The sequence below is a fragment of the Monocercomonoides exilis genome, assembly GCF_001643675.1.
Source record: "Monocercomonoides exilis strain PA203 chromosome Unknown scaffold77-98982, whole genome shotgun sequence".
NCBI classification, from domain to species: Eukaryota; Preaxostyla; order Oxymonadida; family Polymastigidae; genus Monocercomonoides; species Monocercomonoides exilis.
Genome location: NW_027150622.1, coordinates 56,218 through 75,605, shown reverse-complemented (window position 1 = coordinate 75,605; position 19,388 = coordinate 56,218). Strand labels below are relative to the sequence as shown.

Below are 19,388 nucleotides of genomic sequence, written 5' to 3'. Positions count from 1 at the left end.
TATTATATATGGCGTTTAATATCGATAATGATGATTGGTTAGGTGATATTCCACTTTCTCGGAAGGCATTTATTGAAGATGTAGATGTTATGTGGGCACCTCGTTGGACGCGTGCGTGGAAGATGCAAATGGAGAATATCGATTGGTATATGGAACGATGTAATGAAGTTGTAGCTAAATGTCTTGAAGAATTTAATGTATTGTGGAGAATATTAACTATTAGAAATAGGAAAAGGCCGCGTGCTTTGAGAAGAGTAGGTAGTGCTCATAGAAGGAGGCAAGCTTTGTTTAAGATGGTTTATAAAAGGGTTAAACCGTTATTTGATGCAGCTTTTAAGGAACATCATCGAATATATATGTTATTTAATGGTATTTGGGATACTAGGGTTTATGTTCCAGAAATAGTGTACCATAATTAAATTTTATATGTCTCATTTTTGATCATAAAATTCCTTTTTTTCCACGTCATTTTTTATGGCAGCTATATTGCCATATTCATCAACAGCAGCTACTTTAGCTAGAAATGTTACTAATATTGCTAGACCTGCAGCTAGGTTAGTGAAATATGCAGGGGGGTCAGGGTTAATTAGAGGAGCAGCCACAGCTTTATGGCAATGGCATAATCGACGTAAGTTATATAGTACTATAAGAAAAGCAGGACAAGGTAGAGTTCCCAATTGGAAACAGGTAAAGCAAACTGGAACGGGTATAAAAATAAGACGTAGGAGAAGAAGAGGAAGGCGTTTACGTAGAAGATTACGTAGGAGATATAGAATAAGGAAACGTAGATATTTTAATTGGTTGTATAAGAATAGACCAATAGACTATCGATCTACACAAGGTGCAACTGGAGTGATTTATATGTATAATATGACAATGAGTTCAGGTGGTAGTTTAAATTATCCTTCTGGTTCTATTACATATATTAATATTAATGGTACTATGCCTAGTTTGGTGCAACATATGAAGTCTAATTATAATTTATATAAAATAAGTTATAATTTTATTTTTAATGTATCACCATTTAATGTTGATGAAGATATGAATAAGTGGTCACATGCTTATGCTAGAGTTATAATATTTAGGAAGTGGGGTTCAAATTTAGATTTGGGAAATAATGTATGGTCTATGTTTAAGAGACCCTATCTTTTAACATCAGGTTATGTTAAAGGATTTAAAAGGACTTGGTTGGCTAACCTTAATGCGCAATTATTTATGGATAAGTTACTTAGAATAAGTGCTGATACTAATTGGGTAACTCAATTTCATTTTAATATATATCCAAATATGAAGACGTTATGGACTCAAGAAACGGAGCCAAATAGGTGGTATTATACAATTTATATTTTAGGAGGATTTGGAGCTGAGGATAAATTTCATGATTTATTTGAAAGTGCATCTCAGTCAGCTCAATGTACATTAAGTTATAAATATGATCAAGTTAATTACTTTAGGTATGTTAATGGAATGCCTTTAGAAGATATACAAACTGGTGTATATGAACCTGTGGGAACAATTTTTACTAGTCAGGGAACTAGACCTAATGCTATTGTTAAGGAATCTGAGGAGGTCAGTGGTGGAATCGGAAATGAACCACGTGGTGGAAGTAGCGCTACCGGTTCTACTCCTGGGCCCTCCTCTTCTTTTACTATTTTACATGATGATAATTAATATTTTTTTATTATTATTATAAAAAAATCAATTCACGCATTTTTGCACCCTATTGGGAATTAAATATTAAAAGTGAAGTTAAAATAAAAATTTAAAATTAAAGTTGATTAATAAAAGGGTCATATTCGTTATCGGGTTGAGTAGGTGCTGTTTCATCGTCTAGGTTAGGTTCTTGTAAATCGTTAGGAACATGAATATTTTTAATTCTTCTAGAAACCTGACCCATTTGGTCATCTGTGTCTACGCATCCCTTTAATATTGTTTCTGCGGGTTCTGTAGCGGTGAAGAAAACTAAGTTTGAAGTAAAAGTACCAGAATCTCCTTTGGTGTTTATAGCTGGATTACACCAAGGATCTGTAATCTTTAAGAACATTTTAAAGTCCATGGTATGGGGGTCGAAGTCGTCGAATACAGCGATTTCTTGATTAGTGTAGTTAGTGAAAAACCCAGGAGATACAGGCCAATAGTAGCATCTCCAACCTAATGATTCCTTCAATTCTTTTGCTTTATTTTTAACGTAAGTAGTTTTTCCTGAGCCTGTTTTTCCCCACAGCCAGTAATTTTCCCTTCTTTCTGTCCTGTCTCCTTGCTGCTCTTCATGTAGAATGTTAGCTAAGTGAGATAATCCTTTTCCGTGCAGTACGATTTGCTTTGGCATTTCCTTGGCCACTTCTGTGATTGATTTTCCTTCTTGAATCATTGATATTGCTTTATCAATATCTGAACGTTTACCTTGCTGTGGTAACTCTCCTTTTTCAAAGAATTTATTTTCTTTGGTGCAATACTTCCGATTGTCATCTGGGGATCCCTTGGCAGCTTCTAAGTGACACCTTTCGCTTATCATTAGCTTTACGGTATGAAAGGACTTCTGATTTTTAAAATGAACGTAACCTTGTAAATGCGGTGTACCCATTGCGCCTACTTCTTCGCCAACAACTAAATATCTGCAGTCTATGTGCTTTATGTGTTCAAATTCATCGTTTGTATAATTGTTTAACGTGAAACAATATGCTCTGCTTCTGAAGTTTTCAATTTGTGACATTCAGGTAAATTAAATATTATTTTATGGGTCAGATCAAAAATTTTTCCGAACCCATAATTAGTTGCCGATAGTTTAGTATTACCTATCGGCAACTTCTGAGACTTCTGAGAGGTCGGAAATTATTAAGGGTCAGATCAAAAAATATTATATATGGCGTTTAATATCGATAATGATGATTGGTTAGGTGATATTCCACTTTCTCGGAAGGCATTTATTGAAGATGTAGATGTTATGTGGGCACCTCGTTGGACGCGTGCGTGGAAGATGCAAATGGAGAATATCGATTGGTATATGGAACGATGTAATGAAGTTGTAGCTAAATGTCTTGAAGAATTTAATGTATTGTGGAGAATATTAACTATTAGAAATAGGAAAAGGCCGCGTGCTTTGAGAAGAGTAGGTAGTGCTCATAGAAGGAGGCAAGCTTTGTTTAAGATGGTTTATAAAAGGGTTAAACCGTTATTTGATGCAGCTTTTAAGGAACATCATCGAATATATATGTTATTTAATGGTATTTGGGATACTAGGGTTTATGTTCCAGAAATAGTGTACCATAATTAAATTTTATATGTCTCATTTTTGATCATAAAATTCCTTTTTTTCCACGTCATTTTTTATGGCAGCTATATTGCCATATTCATCAACAGCAGCTACTTTAGCTAGAAATGTTACTAATATTGCTAGACCTGCAGCTAGGTTAGTGAAATATGCAGGGGGGTCAGGGTTAATTAGAGGAGCAGCCACAGCTTTATGGCAATGGCATAATCGACGTAAGTTATATAGTACTATAAGAAAAGCAGGACAAGGTAGAGTTCCCAATTGGAAACAGGTAAAGCAAACTGGAACGGGTATAAAAATAAGACGTAGGAGAAGAAGAGGAAGGCGTTTACGTAGAAGATTACGTAGGAGATATAGAATAAGGAAACGTAGATATTTTAATTGGTTGTATAAGAATAGACCAATAGACTATCGATCTACACAAGGTGCAACTGGAGTGATTTATATGTATAATATGACAATGAGTTCAGGTGGTAGTTTAAATTATCCTTCTGGTTCTATTACATATATTAATATTAATGGTACTATGCCTAGTTTGGTGCAACATATGAAGTCTAATTATAATTTATATAAAATAAGTTATAATTTTATTTTTAATGTATCACCATTTAATGTTGATGAAGATATGAATAAGTGGTCACATGCTTATGCTAGAGTTATAATATTTAGGAAGTGGGGTTCAAATTTAGATTTGGGAAATAATGTATGGTCTATGTTTAAGAGACCCTATCTTTTAACATCAGGTTATGTTAAAGGATTTAAAAGGACTTGGTTGGCTAACCTTAATGCGCAATTATTTATGGATAAGTTACTTAGAATAAGTGCTGATACTAATTGGGTAACTCAATTTCATTTTAATATATATCCAAATATGAAGACGTTATGGACTCAAGAAACGGAGCCAAATAGGTGGTATTATACAATTTATATTTTAGGAGGATTTGGAGCTGAGGATAAATTTCATGATTTATTTGAAAGTGCATCTCAGTCAGCTCAATGTACATTAAGTTATAAATATGATCAAGTTAATTACTTTAGGTATGTTAATGGAATGCCTTTAGAAGATATACAAACTGGTGTATATGAACCTGTGGGAACAATTTTTACTAGTCAGGGAACTAGACCTAATGCTATTGTTAAGGAATCTGAGGAGGTCAGTGGTGGAATCGGAAATGAACCACGTGGTGGAAGTAGCGCTACCGGTTCTACTCCTGGGCCCTCCTCTTCTTTTACTATTTTACATGATGATAATTAATATTTTTTTTTTATTATTATTATAAAAAAATCAATTCACGCATTTTTGCACCCTATTGGGAATTAAATATTAAAAGTGAAGTTAAAATAAAAATTTAAAATTAAAGTTGATTAATAAAAGGGTCATATTCGTTATCGGGTTGAGTAGGTGCTGTTTCATCGTCTAGGTTAGGTTCTTGTAAATCGTTAGGAACATGAATATTTTTAATTCTTCTAGAAACCTGACCCATTTGGTCATCTGTGTCTACGCATCCCTTTAATATTGTTTCTGCGGGTTCTGTAGCGGTGAAGAAAACTAAGTTTGAAGTAAAAGTACCAGAATCTCCTTTGGTGTTTATAGCTGGATTACACCAAGGATCTGTAATCTTTAAGAACATTTTAAAGTCCATGGTATGGGGGTCGAAGTCGTCGAATACAGCGATTTCTTGATTAGTGTAGTTAGTGAAAAACCCAGGAGATACAGGCCAATAGTAGCATCTCCAACCTAATGATTCCTTCAATTCTTTTGCTTTATTTTTAACGTAAGTAGTTTTTCCTGAGCCTGTTTTTCCCCACAGCCAGTAATTTTCCCTTCTTTCTGTCCTGTCTCCTTGCTGCTCTTCATGTAGAATGTTAGCTAAGTGAGATAATCCTTTTCCGTGCAGTACGATTTGCTTTGGCATTTCCTTGGCCACTTCTGTGATTGATTTTCCTTCTTGAATCATTGATATTGCTTTATCAATATCTGAACGTTTACCTTGCTGTGGTAACTCTCCTTTTTCAAAGAATTTATTTTCTTTGGTGCAATACTTCCGATTGTCATCTGGGGATCCCTTGGCAGCTTCTAAGTGACACCTTTCGCTTATCATTAGCTTTACGGTATGAAAGGACTTCTGATTTTTAAAATGAACGTAACCTTGTAAATGCGGTGTACCCATTGCGCCTACTTCTTCGCCAACAACTAAATATCTGCAGTCTATGTGCTTTATGTGTTCAAATTCATCGTTTGTATAATTGTTTAACGTGAAACAATATGCTCTGCTTCTGAAGTTTTCAATTTGTGACATTCAGGTAAATTAAATATTATTTTATGGGTCAGATCAAAAATTTTTCCGAACCCATAATTAGTTGCCGATAGTTTAGTATTACCTATCGGCAACTTCTGAGACTTCTGAGAGGTCGGAAATTATTAAGGGTCAGATCAAAAATATTATATATGGCGTTTAATATCGATAATGATGATTGGTTAGGTGATATTCCACTTTCTCGGAAGGCATTTATTGAAGATGTAGATGTTATGTGGGCACCTCGTTGGACGCGTGCGTGGAAGATGCAAATGGAGAATATCGATTGGTATATGGAACGATGTAATGAAGTTGTAGCTAAATGTCTTGAAGAATTTAATGTATTGTGGAGAATATTAACTATTAGAAATAGGAAAAGGCCGCGTGCTTTGAGAAGAGTAGGTAGTGCTCATAGAAGGAGGCAAGCTTTGTTTAAGATGGTTTATAAAAGGGTTAAACCGTTATTTGATGCAGCTTTTAAGGAACATCATCGAATATATATGTTATTTAATGGTATTTGGGATACTAGGGTTTATGTTCCAGAAATAGTGTACCATAATTAAATTTTATATGTCTCATTTTTGATCATAAAATTCCTTTTTTCCACGTCATTTTTTATGGCAGCTATATTGCCATATTCATCAACAGCAGCTACTTTAGCTAGAAATGTTACTAATATTGCTAGACCTGCAGCTAGGTTAGTGAAATATGCAGGGGGGTCAGGGTTAATTAGAGGAGCAGCCACAGCTTTATGGCAATGGCATAATCGACGTAAGTTATATAGTACTATAAGAAAAGCAGGACAAGGTAGAGTTCCCAATTGGAAACAGGTAAAGCAAACTGGAACGGGTATAAAAATAAGACGTAGGAGAAGAAGAGGAAGGCGTTTACGTAGAAGATTACGTAGGAGATATAGAATAAGGAAACGTAGATATTTTAATTGGTTGTATAAGAATAGACCAATAGACTATCGATCTACACAAGGTGCAACTGGAGTGATTTATATGTATAATATGACAATGAGTTCAGGTGGTAGTTTAAATTATCCTTCTGGTTCTATTACATATATTAATATTAATGGTACTATGCCTAGTTTGGTGCAACATATGAAGTCTAATTATAATTTATATAAAATAAGTTATAATTTTATTTTTAATGTATCACCATTTAATGTTGATGAAGATATGAATAAGTGGTCACATGCTTATGCTAGAGTTATAATATTTAGGAAGTGGGGTTCAAATTTAGATTTGGGAAATAATGTATGGTCTATGTTTAAGAGACCCTATCTTTTAACATCAGGTTATGTTAAAGGATTTAAAAGGACTTGGTTGGCTAACCTTAATGCGCAATTATTTATGGATAAGTTACTTAGAATAAGTGCTGATACTAATTGGGTAACTCAATTTCATTTTAATATATATCCAAATATGAAGACGTTATGGACTCAAGAAACGGAGCCAAATAGGTGGTATTATACAATTTATATTTTAGGAGGATTTGGAGCTGAGGATAAATTTCATGATTTATTTGAAAGTGCATCTCAGTCAGCTCAATGTACATTAAGTTATAAATATGATCAAGTTAATTACTTTAGGTATGTTAATGGAATGCCTTTAGAAGATATACAAACTGGTGTATATGAACCTGTGGGAACAATTTTTACTAGTCAGGGAACTAGACCTAATGCTATTGTTAAGGAATCTGAGGAGGTCAGTGGTGGAATCGGAAATGAACCACGTGGTGGAAGTAGCGCTACCGGTTCTACTCCTGGGCCCTCCTCTTCTTTTACTATTTTACATGATGATAATTAATATTTTTTTTTTATTATTATAAAAAAATCAATTCACGCATTTTTGCACCCTATTGGGAATTAAATATTAAAAGTGAAGTTAAAATAAAAATTTAAAATTAAAGTTGATTAATAAAAGGGTCATATTCGTTATCGGGTTGAGTAGGTGCTGTTTCATCGTCTAGGTTAGGTTCTTGTAAATCGTTAGGAACATGAATATTTTTAATTCTTCTAGAAACCTGACCCATTTGGTCATCTGTGTCTACGCATCCCTTTAATATTGTTTCTGCGGGTTCTGTAGCGGTGAAGAAAACTAAGTTTGAAGTAAAAGTACCAGAATCTCCTTTGGTGTTTATAGCTGGATTACACCAAGGATCTGTAATCTTTAAGAACATTTTAAAGTCCATGGTATGGGGGTCGAAGTCGTCGAATACAGCGATTTCTTGATTAGTGTAGTTAGTGAAAAACCCAGGAGATACAGGCCAATAGTAGCATCTCCAACCTAATGATTCCTTCAATTCTTTTGCTTTATTTTTTAACGTAAGTAGTTTTTCCTGAGCCTGTTTTTCCCCACAGCCAGTAATTTTCCCTTCTTTCTGTCCTGTCTCCTTGCTGCTCTTCATGTAGAATGTTAGCTAAGTGAGATAATCCTTTTCCGTGCAGTACGATTTGCTTTGGCATTTCCTTGGCCACTTCTGTGATTGATTTTCCTTCTTGAATCATTGATATTGCTTTATCAATATCTGAACGTTTACCTTGCTGTGGTAACTCTCCTTTTTCAAAGAATTTATTTTCTTTGGTGCAATACTTCCGATTGTCATCTGGGGATCCCTTGGCAGCTTCTAAGTGACACCTTTCGCTTATCATTAGCTTTACGGTATGAAAGGACTTCTGATTTTTAAAATGAACGTAACCTTGTAAATGCGGTGTACCCATTGCGCCTACTTCTTCGCCAACAACTAAATATCTGCAGTCTATGTGCTTTATGTGTTCAAATTCATCGTTTGTATAATTGTTTAACGTGAAACAATATGCTCTGCTTCTGAAGTTTTCAATTTGTGACATTCAGGTAAATTAAATATTATTTTATGGGTCAGATCAAAAATTTTTCCGAACCCATAATTAGTTGCCGATAGTCTAGTATTACCTATCGGCAACTTCTGAGACTTCTGAGAGGTCGGAAATTATTAACGGTGAGATCAAAAATGGTATATTGGAAAGAATATCCGGTTAAGAAGTGGCAATTTCTGAATTGGCCGGGGAATTATGAACGTATTGCTCCAGTAATTCCCTGGTGGGATCAGCAGCGAAGAAATGCGTTGAGATATCAGCGCAGAGTTGCGCCAACGGAAGGGAAAATAGAAGCAGCGTTAAGACGAAGGAATACAGTTACTAGAAATAGGTTAAGAATTGCTGGAGTTCCACCAGATCGACAACCTGTCATGCGATATACAAGGAAAATTATATTTCGAGAAAATTTGAAAGAAAGGTGGTATGAAATGGTACGACCTATTTTTAGGTATCATCGCACCCAATATTTGAATTCAGTCAAAATCCGATTTTATCACTTTAATTTTTGCACTTCTTTTTGTGACTAAATCCGTTTGTGATTATATACGGTGTGACTAAACATAGAAAAAGAAAAAATTAATTTTTGAAACAATTAATAATGGATCAAATTTTCCATTTTTGTAATTTCTTTATTAACACACTTTTCTCAGTTGAACAAAATAATTATTTTTGTCATTAATAGTCATTATTTAGACTTATTTGAGCACATTTTTGAAAAAGCAATAATTTTAAATTTTTGATCAAAAAATCGATTTTTCATTTAAAAAAAATCACCCACAATAATAAAAAATGCGATTATATATTTTCTGCCCTGTGATTATACGAGATGGAAAATGAATGAAAAATCTGCTTAAAAATGTCGATGCATTCAAAAATATGATTATACACCAATTTTATTGCGTTCGATGCAATCACATCAAATTTAGATTGTTTTTATAAAAATGAATAAATAAAAGGATAAATTAAAAAAATGAAACAAAAGTTAAAAAAAAAAAAATAGACAAAAAATAAAATATAAAAAAAAAAGTGATAATATTTATTTTCTTTTTCTACAAGTGAATAATTGAAAAAACGCACAATTTGATTTTTTTATTTGTTATCAATAAAAACATTTCATTGTATTCAAAATTGAATGAATAAGGAGTTGGATTTATTTTTTGGTTTCTTCGAAATATATTTTCTTTTAACAAAAGACTTTTGAAAAAATAACAAGATATTTATATATTTTTTATTTATTTATCTGCTATTTGATAATTTTTTCTTTAAGAATTGGTTAATTTCTTTTTCATAAAAGGGTAATTGGTAAATTCTTATATTGAGAAACAAATTGTCTTTTTCAAAGACAAAAACAAAAAGAACTGAAAAATTATTTTATATTTTACTCATGATGAAATACAAGTTTTCTTTTTTTGATGCATATTTTTTATATGCAATCATGTTGGCATTTTTTCTCTATTCGCATGAAAAAATGCAAAAAATATTATGCCCCATAACCACCTCATATCAAATTTAAATTCAGATCAAAATACCATAAACAAATAGCATAAAAATTCTTCATATTTTTGTTCAATCAAGAAATAATACTTCGTTTTGCGTTTCTAAATGGTTAAATTTTGAAAAGAATTTCTTTTCAAAATTTTTCTTCAGATTTTCTATCATTTTCTTTTTTGTTGAAAGAGAATTTAGAAAAAAATTTCGTTAATTGTTCTTCAAAACATAAGACCAAGAATGATAAGCTTTGAAGAAGTTTGAAAATATGAAAATGAGGCTTCTCAATATTTCTTCCTTTTGTTATTTGCTTTTCTTTGAATCACAAAACAGCCAAATTGAAAAGAAGTTGTAAAATTCTCATTAGATCGTTCACTTCACCACAAACTCCAAAAGAAAACTTCTTCTTCCACTTCTTTCCCCTTCCCCTTCTTCTTCGCATAGGTTGTCTTTGCATGAGCTTCTTTTATCGATTTGTTTTGTTTCGTTTCAATTCCATTTGAAGAGCCTATCTTCAACTGAGTTGCGGAATTTTCACTGGAAAAAACGGATCAGAAAGAAGGAATTAAACTCTAAATAAATCTTTTATGAGTTTTTTGAAGAAGAAGGCGATGATTCAATGAATTAAAAAAGAAGAAATGAATCTCAAAACTCATTTGAGCTTCAACAGAGTTGAAGTGTTTCATAAACTGTGAATTCTAAGCCAATTGCTGAAACTGCTTTTGGATCTGATGCTTCATTAATTTATTCATCCTTTCTTTCTCTTTAAGCTCTACAAATTCCGCCTGTTCGTCTCCGAAGCATTCGCCTTTTGTTGTCAGAATAAACACTCTCCTCAATAAAATGTGTTCATATGATAACATTTATTAAAATCAACAGCCTGAATCCGCAAACATGCTTTCAACTTATTCTTTGTCCTTTTATCAAAACAGAATTCTCTATCATTTTCCTGTTCTTTTTATTTTCATTCTTGTTTTTCCTCTTCCTCATCCTCCTCTTGCTCGGCTGTATGTTAAGATTCTATTCCTTCAATTTTAAAGTTATTGCATCCATTAAAGAGCTTATAGCTTTCTTTTCTCATCCATTGTTATCAAATGAAGCATCAAGCGAATTCAAGCAAGAACAGGCAAATGCAGAGAATGAAAAAACAGGAAAGGCTTTGAATCGAAATGAGAAATTGAGGAGAAGTTTAAATATAGAACATGAAGAGGAAGCTTGTTAACGAGAAGAAAGAGGTTCAGGACATTCTATTCAACGAATCGCCTTCCTTGCCTCTTTTTTCTGAAACGAAGTGAATCCATTTTCTCCTTTTCCAGCTTCTCTATTCTGGAGTGATGATGTATTTGTCTTCTTCTTCGATAACTTAATCTGATAAATCTTGCTCTATTTCGTGCTCTTCTTCATTTGTATATATCGCCATGGTCATTTTTAAGCAAGTCAATGAAGTTGTCGAAGAAGAAGGAGGAGAAAATGGAGATGATGAGGTTGATGGAGAAGACTGAAATGAATTGTCAGTTGATTGAGAAGCAACAGGAGAAGACGAAACTGACAATTCAGATGAAGAATCATTTTGAAGAGGAATATTCTTCTGTTTATCTGCTTGATTATCAACTTCATTTGAACTGATGTTATCTTACTGATCAAAAACAGCCTGCTCATCAGCATGTGGTGTGTTGGCAGTCGGAATTGTGTAAAGTGCAGTTAATATGACAGATTTTGGTGTATATTTCAGTTGTGCTTTAAAAGTCGAAGTGGAAGATGATGCTATTGACAATGGAGAAAATGATAAAGTCGATGATAAAGAAGAAAAAGAAGAAGGAGAAGGAGAAGAAGAAGAAGAAGAAGAAAAAGAAGAAGAAGAAGAAGAAGAAAAAGAAAAAGAAAAAGAAAAAGAAAAAGAAGAAGAAGAAGAAGCGGAAGAAAAAGAAGAAGAAGAATCAGTTGAAATACAAATAGAAGGTGTGTTACGTTGTGGTGTGGGGTGTGTTTGTGAGGAAGAGCCATTAGACAGATCAGATGAGAAATATCGAGAGTTTGGCGGAGAATGCTTAGAATTCGTCGAAGATTGCGATTCGTTGAAAGAAGAAGAAGAGGAAGAGGAAGAGGAAGAGGAAGAGGAAGAGGAAGGAATAGCAGAATTATTTCTCCGATGCCGATGATGATGATGAGGTTTATTCATTTGTCTTACTCTTTTCTCCGAAGTTGAATGTTTTGATATGCCTTTTTTGGAATGCTTTGAAATATCTTCTTCTTTCTCTCCTCCTCCTCCTCTTTCTTCTTCTTCTGACGCTTCATCAATATTTCTTTCCTCTTCCTTCTTTTCTCTTTCTCTCTCTCTTTCTCTCTCTTCTTACATTTCCTCCTCTTCATCCTCCTCCACTTCTTCTTCGGTTTCCTTTCTTTTTCTGACTGAACAAATGCAATTTCCGAAAAGTTTGAGATAGAAAAAGCGCTTTGAATTTATACATTTACAGAATAATCCGAAATGTTCAACGATAAATCTTCATCATACTTCTCTTTTAGAAACTTTAATGTTTCAAAAAAGCTGGTGATAACATCTTCGTATCCTTCTTCTTCCAGCTTTTCGAATATCTCCATTTTCGTTGCCTTTCTTTTTGCTTCTTCCTTTTCACCATCATCATCATCGTCATCGTCATCCTCTTCTATCAGTCTTCTTGAAATATTCAAAAAGAAATGAAAAAAATCCCACATAATATCATCATCCAAAGTTGATTGATTCATTTCCTCCATTACAGTCTCAACAGCTCCTCCTTTGAACAATTCTTCAATTTCAACAACAACGATCATAGATGCTTTTCTCAATGAATAAATGCATTCTTGGTGAATTTCTCTTTGATTGTCCTTTGATTCTCGAAATACCTGAACAATGGTGCCCATAATCCCATAAAGTTTTTCGATCCACAATTCGCACCATAATAAGAAACTATCAATTGTATGGATCCATCTCCTGATTACCAGCACTTCATTCGATTCTTCTTTGCTCATTTCCTCTCCTTTCTTCTTCCAATCAACTCGTCTTGTCAACTCTTCTAGCTCTCTAACAGCTTCTCTGATAAAATGCATCTCATTCAAAATTGTATCTTCCAAGCTATTGTCAACCAAAAGTCTGTCGATCAAAAACATCCAAGCTGATTGATAGGCAAGTCGTGTCAGATTTCTGTGTTCTTGATGATATTTGATGATTTCTTTGATTTCCTTCAAATACAGTTTTTGTTCAATTCTCTAATAAAAATACAAGAAAAACAAATAAATAACTTCAAAAATGAAATCGAACAACTCACACAATTAATCCTGTATTATTCAAAGCTAGTAAAGCAATTTCCACTTCTTTTTGTGCTTCTTCGCTTTCCTCCTTGTTCATCGCAACTTTCAGAAGACAAGATACGCAAATTGAAAGTAATTCTGAAGAAACCTCTATGCTCAATAAAATATAGCATTCACAAAGATCAACAAGAAGCTTTTCATTCTTCTCTTCTTTTTTCTTTTCTTCTTCAATAATCATGTTCTCAAATCTTTTATTCAGCGAAGATTCTTTAAAACTCCTGATCCAAATCCCTTTCAGCACTTTGCAGCATCCAATGTGTTTCGTTAACAAAACCGCATTCTCCATTGATATTTTCTTTTCCATAAGCATTCTGCCTATTTTTTTGAATAATTCTTCTGTGAAAATAGAGTCAAATTCTTCTTTATTCATTTCCTCCACAAGTCCGTTCATTTTATCAATTTTCTTTCTTTGTTCATCTTCATCGCAGTCTTCCAATTCAGAAAACAATTCTTCAAATAATTTATTTTGATGGAAAGCGCTGGACACTCAAAAAATAGAATAATAAACAAACTTGAAAATGTCTCTGCAAGTGATGGCCCCTGAATATCATCATTGGATTTATCTTCATCGTACACTTCCATTTTGTCTATGATTAACAAAGATCAAATTTCTAAAAAAATTCAACTGAAAAACAAAAAACAAAAACAACATTGATGATTGATGACAAAACAAAGATAAAGGCCACACTCAATTCCTTTGATAAGTAAAAAAAAATCTCTGTTAAAAAAGAAATCACAAAGAAGCTGAAATGATGGTCGTATTTAGCCAAATACGAAAGAGTTTAATTTCTTTCTGATCGAACCAACAATAATTCATTTCATGGAAATGGATTGAATTTCGATGAATAGTTGAACATATCGGAAAATATCCCACATGTCTGGAATTGAGTATTTAAAAAAATATCTATTTTAACATTCTGAGTGAAACAAAGAAGGGGAAATTTGGTGCTTTTTTGAACTTTTCAAAAAAAGAGAGAGAAAAGAAACAGTTTGCTCATTAATCGTGCACTCACTTCAGAGCTCCTTTAAATTAAAACACATTAATATTACACTTATTCCCCTCACATTTAGAGTTTTCTGGAAGCTTTCCTTGTCAGAAATGATTTTTTCTGTTATTTCAGAGTGTTTGCTTGTTTCCGGGAATGTTTCAAATTTAATGTGTTGGGAAAAGTTTTGAGACATCAGGATGATTTTGTTATTTGTTCGTGACTTGAGAGGGTTGTTCAAGCTGAATGAAAAATGATGGAGGGAATGAAGCTTTCATCAATTCGCAGTTTTTTGATGATTGAGCGCGTTATAATTGAACGCATAAGAGAATTTATCAAGGCAACAATGTACAGCATCGTTTATTGATCATTGAAAGAGATTTTATTCCAAAAGGTTTTGAGGCTGAGAGAAGATGAACAAAGTCGAGATGGCGAAGGGAGATTGAAATAATATGCGGAACCAAGCACATGCTGAATTTTGAATTCATTTCAACATATTAATCGTTCAATGGTGTTACCGCTGATGTGTATTTATCGGTAAAGACGCTTGTTAAGTTTTTTGGAAAATACATCATTTTGGGTTGTTTTGATGATTATTGTTGATTCACCGATTTCTGTGTGGATTTCGAGGCAAACCTTGAAGCCACATGGAAGAAGAAGAAACGAATCAAAAAGACGGAACAGACTACAATAGAAATGTTTGATTAAATAAAGGTGTGTCATACAATTTATGAAACAATTTTGCATTTTTTCACTTAAATAAGAAAGAAGGAAATTTAAAAAAATTTAAATAAATCTAACTTTTTTTTGCAATGATAATTTCATGTTTTCACTTTTTCTTCTTTCTTTTTCTTTTTTCCTTTTCTTTTAAGATTTATTAATTTTAACTTTCTTTTTTTTTGGAATTTATTTATAACTTCACTCTAAAACTAATACTAACTACAGATTATCACCAGTTCCATCCACGAAAACTTGCAGTCACTTGTGAAAGCATTCACACTCAATTTGCTTTTTTACCGTGTTTTTTTTTTAGCGTCATCTTCTTTTAAAGGAATCTTTTCCGCCTTTCCTTCTTTCATTCAATCAGCACAGTTCAGTCGATTGAATAACACTGGATGATATTCCGTCGATGTTGAACAGCTTCTGGGTGAAGAAAAGTTACATAAAACTGAATGGAAAGACCGCTTCAGTGAGGAGAGTATGCTGACAGATGCGAAGGAAAAGAAAGAGAATAGGGAGAAGAGGGAAGTGTGGATGAAAAGGGAGAAGGAAATGCAGGAAAAGAAGGAGAAGAAGACGAAGAGAAAGAAGGAATTGCTGATTTGTCGATGAATTTGTGAAGGAAAACAAAAGTTCGATTTCACTCGCAAACAAAGAAGTATCAAAAAAGTGGTACTGACGATAATGATAAAAGAAGTTTGGTTTTTCAAAGAAAACACACACACACACACACACACACACACACACACACACACACACACACACACACGCACAAAAAAAAAAAACTCCTAAAAGCATCAGTGCTCTGTGAGAATGAGAGCAAGGGGTATAAAGAAAAAGATAAGAAAAAAGGAAAGGATGGAAAAGATGGGAAAAAAGGAAATGAAGAAAATGAAAAAGCATAATCATCATCAACATCTGCATTAGTAACAACTTCATCATCCTTTTCTTCGATTAGACAATCCAACCTTTCGTGAAAGATGATGATGGAATCTTCGCATTCTTCCTTTTCTCATTCTTATTATTAACTTCTCAACAACTTATTCGTCATTCAATACCTTCAATTCTTCCTTCTTCTTCCTCCTCCTCTTCTGCTTCTTCTAATTTAACTTATTCTTCCCCTTCTCATTCTTCTTCTTCTTCTTCTTCTTCTTCTTCTTCTTCTTCTTCTTCTTCTTCTTCTTCTTCTTCTTCTTCTTCACCTTCTTCTTCTTCTTCTTCACATTTGTCCAAAGATGAATGGAATTCCATATTCTGAATAGAATTGAATCAATTGCAAGCGGTATTTCACCCCAACTTATGCAAAAATACAGACAAGTAATGAAAACGGGAAGGGAGAAAGAAGAGAACGAGACGAAAACGAGACGAGAACGAGAATGAAAAAGAAAAAGTGAAAGTGAAAGTGAAAGTGAAAGTGAAAGTGAAAGTGAAAGAAGGAAAGATGAAGAAAAAGAAATAGTTGTCAAAGAAGAAAGAAAGAAAGGGAAAAGATTTCACTATCAAGAGAAAGAAAAAGATGAAGGGGAAGAGAAAGAGGAAGAGGAAGAAGAAGAAGAGGAAAAAGACGTTGCACGTAATTCCTTCATTCAATTATCACAAATGTCCGTATCATTCATTGAGAGGTTTTGCAATTTCTTTTAATTTGTATATCCAACAGAAGGGCGCAGATTGAAAAAGCTGATATCGATGCGAATGGTTGGGGTGAGGGTGATGATAAGATAATTGTCAGCACCATCACACAAGTAGAAAATAGAGAGAGACCAAAAATGTTCAAGACTAATTACGTTATGCGGCAGATGAAACATTCAAAGAATGTTAGATGAGAAATGACTGAAAAGACAGGTATTTTTTCTGATGACTGTGCTGCTTTTTGACAAAGAGAAAAAATGGAAGGATTGAAGAGACATTCAAAAAGGGATGTGCATTCATTCTCATCAGCCATTGGGAAAAGATTTGGTGGTAGTTGAAGTCCAGCAAAGAGTATCTTGTTTGCTCCAAGAAGAGAAAAGTGTGTGCAAATGGAAATATTTGGACATTGAATTGGAATTCTTTTCCACTCTCTTCATTCTTTTGGCTGAGCAGCTGAATTCTCTGATTCATTTCTTCTAGGTTTTTGATGAATGACTTATAAAAATGTCTTTTTCATTCATTGTTGCTTTTCCACCAATCATTTGTCCTGCCATCCTTGATGATGGAGATGACCTTCAAGAATTTTCATAATTTGTTCATTTCTTAATGAAACCATTTTTCCATGTTCTTCTGCTGCTTGACTGATTTTAGAATTGAATCGACAATTCTTTTTTTTCCCCGATAATCCTATGAATCATCTTGAATGAAAAACGAAAATTGAAAAACAAGAAAAAATATCAAATAAAATTCATTGAGAATTCAAGCATCTTTTTTCCTTGTTTTCAGTCTGAATATTGTTTGTCAATTGTCGAAAAATACATTTCTTGAATGAAATTTGATTGCTTCTTTTCTTTTTCTTTTTTCTAAAAATGCATATTTCTGTGCAATAAGCATACCCAATTTCATACCAATAAAAAACAAACTCAATTTGCAAAACGAAAAAAGAAAATCGAAAACTTTTTCTTCACTAAAATTTTTTGTTGGTTAGATCAAAAAAACAAAAGATTTCCATTTTCTGTTTTCATTCAACCAATACTTGCGGCTTCTTCGCACTTTATTTTGCACTTCTTTTTATAAAGCAAAAAAAGTACAGTTTGTGTTGCGATCATTTTAAGACTGCAAGATTATCAACTATATTTGCATTTATCTTTTATTTTGTTATTTGCCAAGCATCGCCCCGATTTTTGAAGATTTTTTATAACAAGCAGAATGAGTTTATCGGACGATGATAAATGTGAAAAAGGAGTTCAGGCTACGGCCAGAACAGAACAGTTTTCAAGTTTGCTCATTTATTTGATTTGAACCATTCTGAACAAAATATTTGATTTTTTGAATGCCTTTTGAAGAATTGTTTCATGAACTGGAAGAATGAGGAAAAGATGAACAAATGCAGAAAATCGAAGAGTTGAATGAAATTGTAGAAAAATTGAATTATGTGGAATTTCAAACAGTTTTCACAAAGGAACTGTTCGATAAAATAAATAGAATTATTGAAAGCAAGAAATTGAATTTTGAAAATGCTATTTATTTATTGAAGTTTGCGGGATGTTGCAAAGTACTTAATAACGTTATCAATTTCGCATTTAATTATTCTTCGTTGAGCTAAAGATTTGAGAAGATCATGATTGAAGAAGATAAGAAAAAAGAAGAAAAGAACGAAAAGCTTCTTGTTGATGTTTGCGAATGCTATCTAACTCTTGATTATGACCTCTCATCTGAATTACTTTCAATTTGCGTATCTTGCCTTCTGAAAGCTGCCTCGAAGAAAGAGGAAAGCGAAGAGACTCGAAAAGAAGTGGAAATGGCATTATTAGCTTTGAATAGCATTGGGAGATATGAAGTATGAAAAATTTTTGCGCATATCGTTTTATTTACTGACTTTTATTTTATTTTTTATGTTTTTCTCATTTTTCATTAGTATTTTGCACAAGAATTATATTTGAATGAGATCAAAAAAAATCATTGAATATCATCAGGAGCATCGAACTATGACACGGCTTGCGTATCAGTCTGCATGGGAGTTCTTGATTTATCGATTTTGGTTGACAATAGCTTGGAAGAAGTTATTGTGAATGAGTTGCATTGAGCGAGAGAAGCAGCAAGGGAATTGGAAGAGCTGACAAGGAATGTGGATTGGGACAAAAAAAAGGGAGAGGAAAGAGGAAAGGAAGCGAGAGAAGAGCTTTCATTGATGAGTTGGCTTGAAGTATTCGCGATTTATTTCCTCAGATGCAAATTGTGGAATGAAGAATTTGAAGGGCTTATCAAAAGCGTTTCTTGGGTGCTTCGGTCAGTTAATGGAGATCATACAGAAATTAGCAAGATGTGCATGGAATTATAAATTAGTGCAGTGAAAAACAGTTCAGTGGGAATTGGCGTTTTGCTTGAAATTTGAACTGTTGAAAGCGTTTTGAAGGTGTTTATTCAATCAAATGTTGAACAATATTTGTTTCCAATGTATCTATCGTTTTTTGAAGAACTTGCCGAAAGATTGAATATCAAAATGAAAGGAAAAGAAGAGGAGGTAAAACGAATAGAGATGAAAAGAAAAGTGTATGAAAAGATGGAAGAAGATGGGTATGAAGATTTCTTCACCGGATTGCATTGTTGTTTGAAACTATAGACTTATTTTATGTTTTTCATTAGCATTTAGAAGATAGCATTGTTTATTGATGATGCATTTTATTTATTAATTTATTTATTTTTCAAATCACTTCGATGTTTGCAATTCCACTTCACAGATTTTGAATACTTCATTTGTTCGAATTTCGAATGATTGGAAAAACGTA

At 33.2% G+C, this 19,388-nt stretch overlaps 9 protein-coding genes across 9 annotated transcripts; 5 read left to right on the top strand and 4 right to left on the bottom strand.

Annotated features, from left to right (window-relative positions):
• Positions 1 to 8: 8 nt before the first annotated feature.
• Positions 9 to 1,671, top strand: MONOS_18404 (uncharacterized protein; the record flags this gene model as incomplete). Its single annotated transcript, XM_067871422.1, has 5 exons — positions 9 to 258; positions 482 to 949; positions 1,160 to 1,328; positions 1,395 to 1,454; positions 1,527 to 1,671. 5 exons carry the CDS (start codon positions 9 to 11, stop codon positions 1,669 to 1,671), a joined length of 1,092 nt encoding a protein of 363 aa, XP_067718659.1.
• A 97-nt stretch (positions 1,672 to 1,768) lies between these two features.
• MONOS_18403 (putative replication-associated protein) lies at positions 1,769 to 2,515 on the bottom strand (the record flags this gene model as incomplete). The annotated part of the gene is made up of 1 exon (XM_067871421.1): positions 1,769 to 2,515. The coding sequence occupies one exon, from the start codon at positions 2,513 to 2,515 to the stop codon at positions 1,769 to 1,771; it is 747 nt and encodes a 248-aa protein (XP_067718658.1).
• A 348-nt stretch (positions 2,516 to 2,863) lies between these two features.
• On the top strand, positions 2,864 to 4,526 carry MONOS_18402 (uncharacterized protein; the record flags this gene model as incomplete). Its single annotated transcript, XM_067871420.1, has 5 exons — positions 2,864 to 3,113; positions 3,337 to 3,804; positions 4,015 to 4,183; positions 4,250 to 4,309; positions 4,382 to 4,526. The coding sequence occupies 5 exons, from the start codon at positions 2,864 to 2,866 to the stop codon at positions 4,524 to 4,526; spliced, it is 1,092 nt and encodes a 363-aa protein (XP_067718657.1).
• Positions 4,527 to 4,626: 100 nt separating this feature from the next.
• Positions 4,627 to 5,373, bottom strand: MONOS_18401 (putative replication-associated protein; the record flags this gene model as incomplete). Its single annotated transcript, XM_067871419.1, has 1 exon — positions 4,627 to 5,373. One exon carries the CDS (start codon positions 5,371 to 5,373, stop codon positions 4,627 to 4,629), a length of 747 nt encoding a protein of 248 aa, XP_067718656.1.
• Positions 5,374 to 5,720: 347 nt separating this feature from the next.
• Positions 5,721 to 7,382, top strand: MONOS_18400 (uncharacterized protein; the record flags this gene model as incomplete). The annotated part of the gene is made up of 5 exons (XM_067871418.1): positions 5,721 to 5,970; positions 6,193 to 6,660; positions 6,871 to 7,039; positions 7,106 to 7,165; positions 7,238 to 7,382. The coding sequence occupies 5 exons, from the start codon at positions 5,721 to 5,723 to the stop codon at positions 7,380 to 7,382; spliced, it is 1,092 nt and encodes a 363-aa protein (XP_067718655.1).
• A 97-nt stretch (positions 7,383 to 7,479) lies between these two features.
• Positions 7,480 to 7,983, bottom strand: MONOS_18399 (uncharacterized protein; the record flags this gene model as incomplete). Its single annotated transcript, XM_067871415.1, has 1 exon — positions 7,480 to 7,983. The coding sequence occupies one exon, from the start codon at positions 7,981 to 7,983 to the stop codon at positions 7,480 to 7,482; it is 504 nt and encodes a 167-aa protein (XP_067718654.1).
• A 3,642-nt stretch (positions 7,984 to 11,625) lies between these two features.
• Positions 11,626 to 12,078, top strand: MONOS_10228 (uncharacterized protein; the record flags this gene model as incomplete). Its single annotated transcript, XM_067862658.1, has 1 exon — positions 11,626 to 12,078. One exon carries the CDS (start codon positions 11,626 to 11,628, stop codon positions 12,076 to 12,078), a length of 453 nt encoding a protein of 150 aa, XP_067718653.1.
• Positions 12,079 to 12,169: 91 nt separating this feature from the next.
• Positions 12,170 to 13,649, bottom strand: MONOS_10229 (uncharacterized protein). The gene is made up of 2 exons (XM_067862659.1): positions 13,224 to 13,649; positions 12,170 to 13,162 (listed from the first exon to the last, which is right to left on the bottom strand). Exons 1-2 carry the CDS (start codon positions 13,632 to 13,634, stop codon positions 12,380 to 12,382), a joined length of 1,194 nt encoding a protein of 397 aa, XP_067718652.1. The 5' UTR covers positions 13,635 to 13,649; the 3' UTR covers positions 12,170 to 12,379.
• Positions 13,650 to 18,220: 4,571 nt separating this feature from the next.
• Positions 18,221 to 18,565, top strand: MONOS_18398 (uncharacterized protein; the record flags this gene model as incomplete). Its single annotated transcript, XM_067871414.1, has 2 exons — positions 18,221 to 18,439; positions 18,518 to 18,565. The coding sequence occupies 2 exons, from the start codon at positions 18,221 to 18,223 to the stop codon at positions 18,563 to 18,565; spliced, it is 267 nt and encodes an 88-aa protein (XP_067718651.1).
• Positions 18,566 to 19,388: the final 823 nt, after the last annotated feature.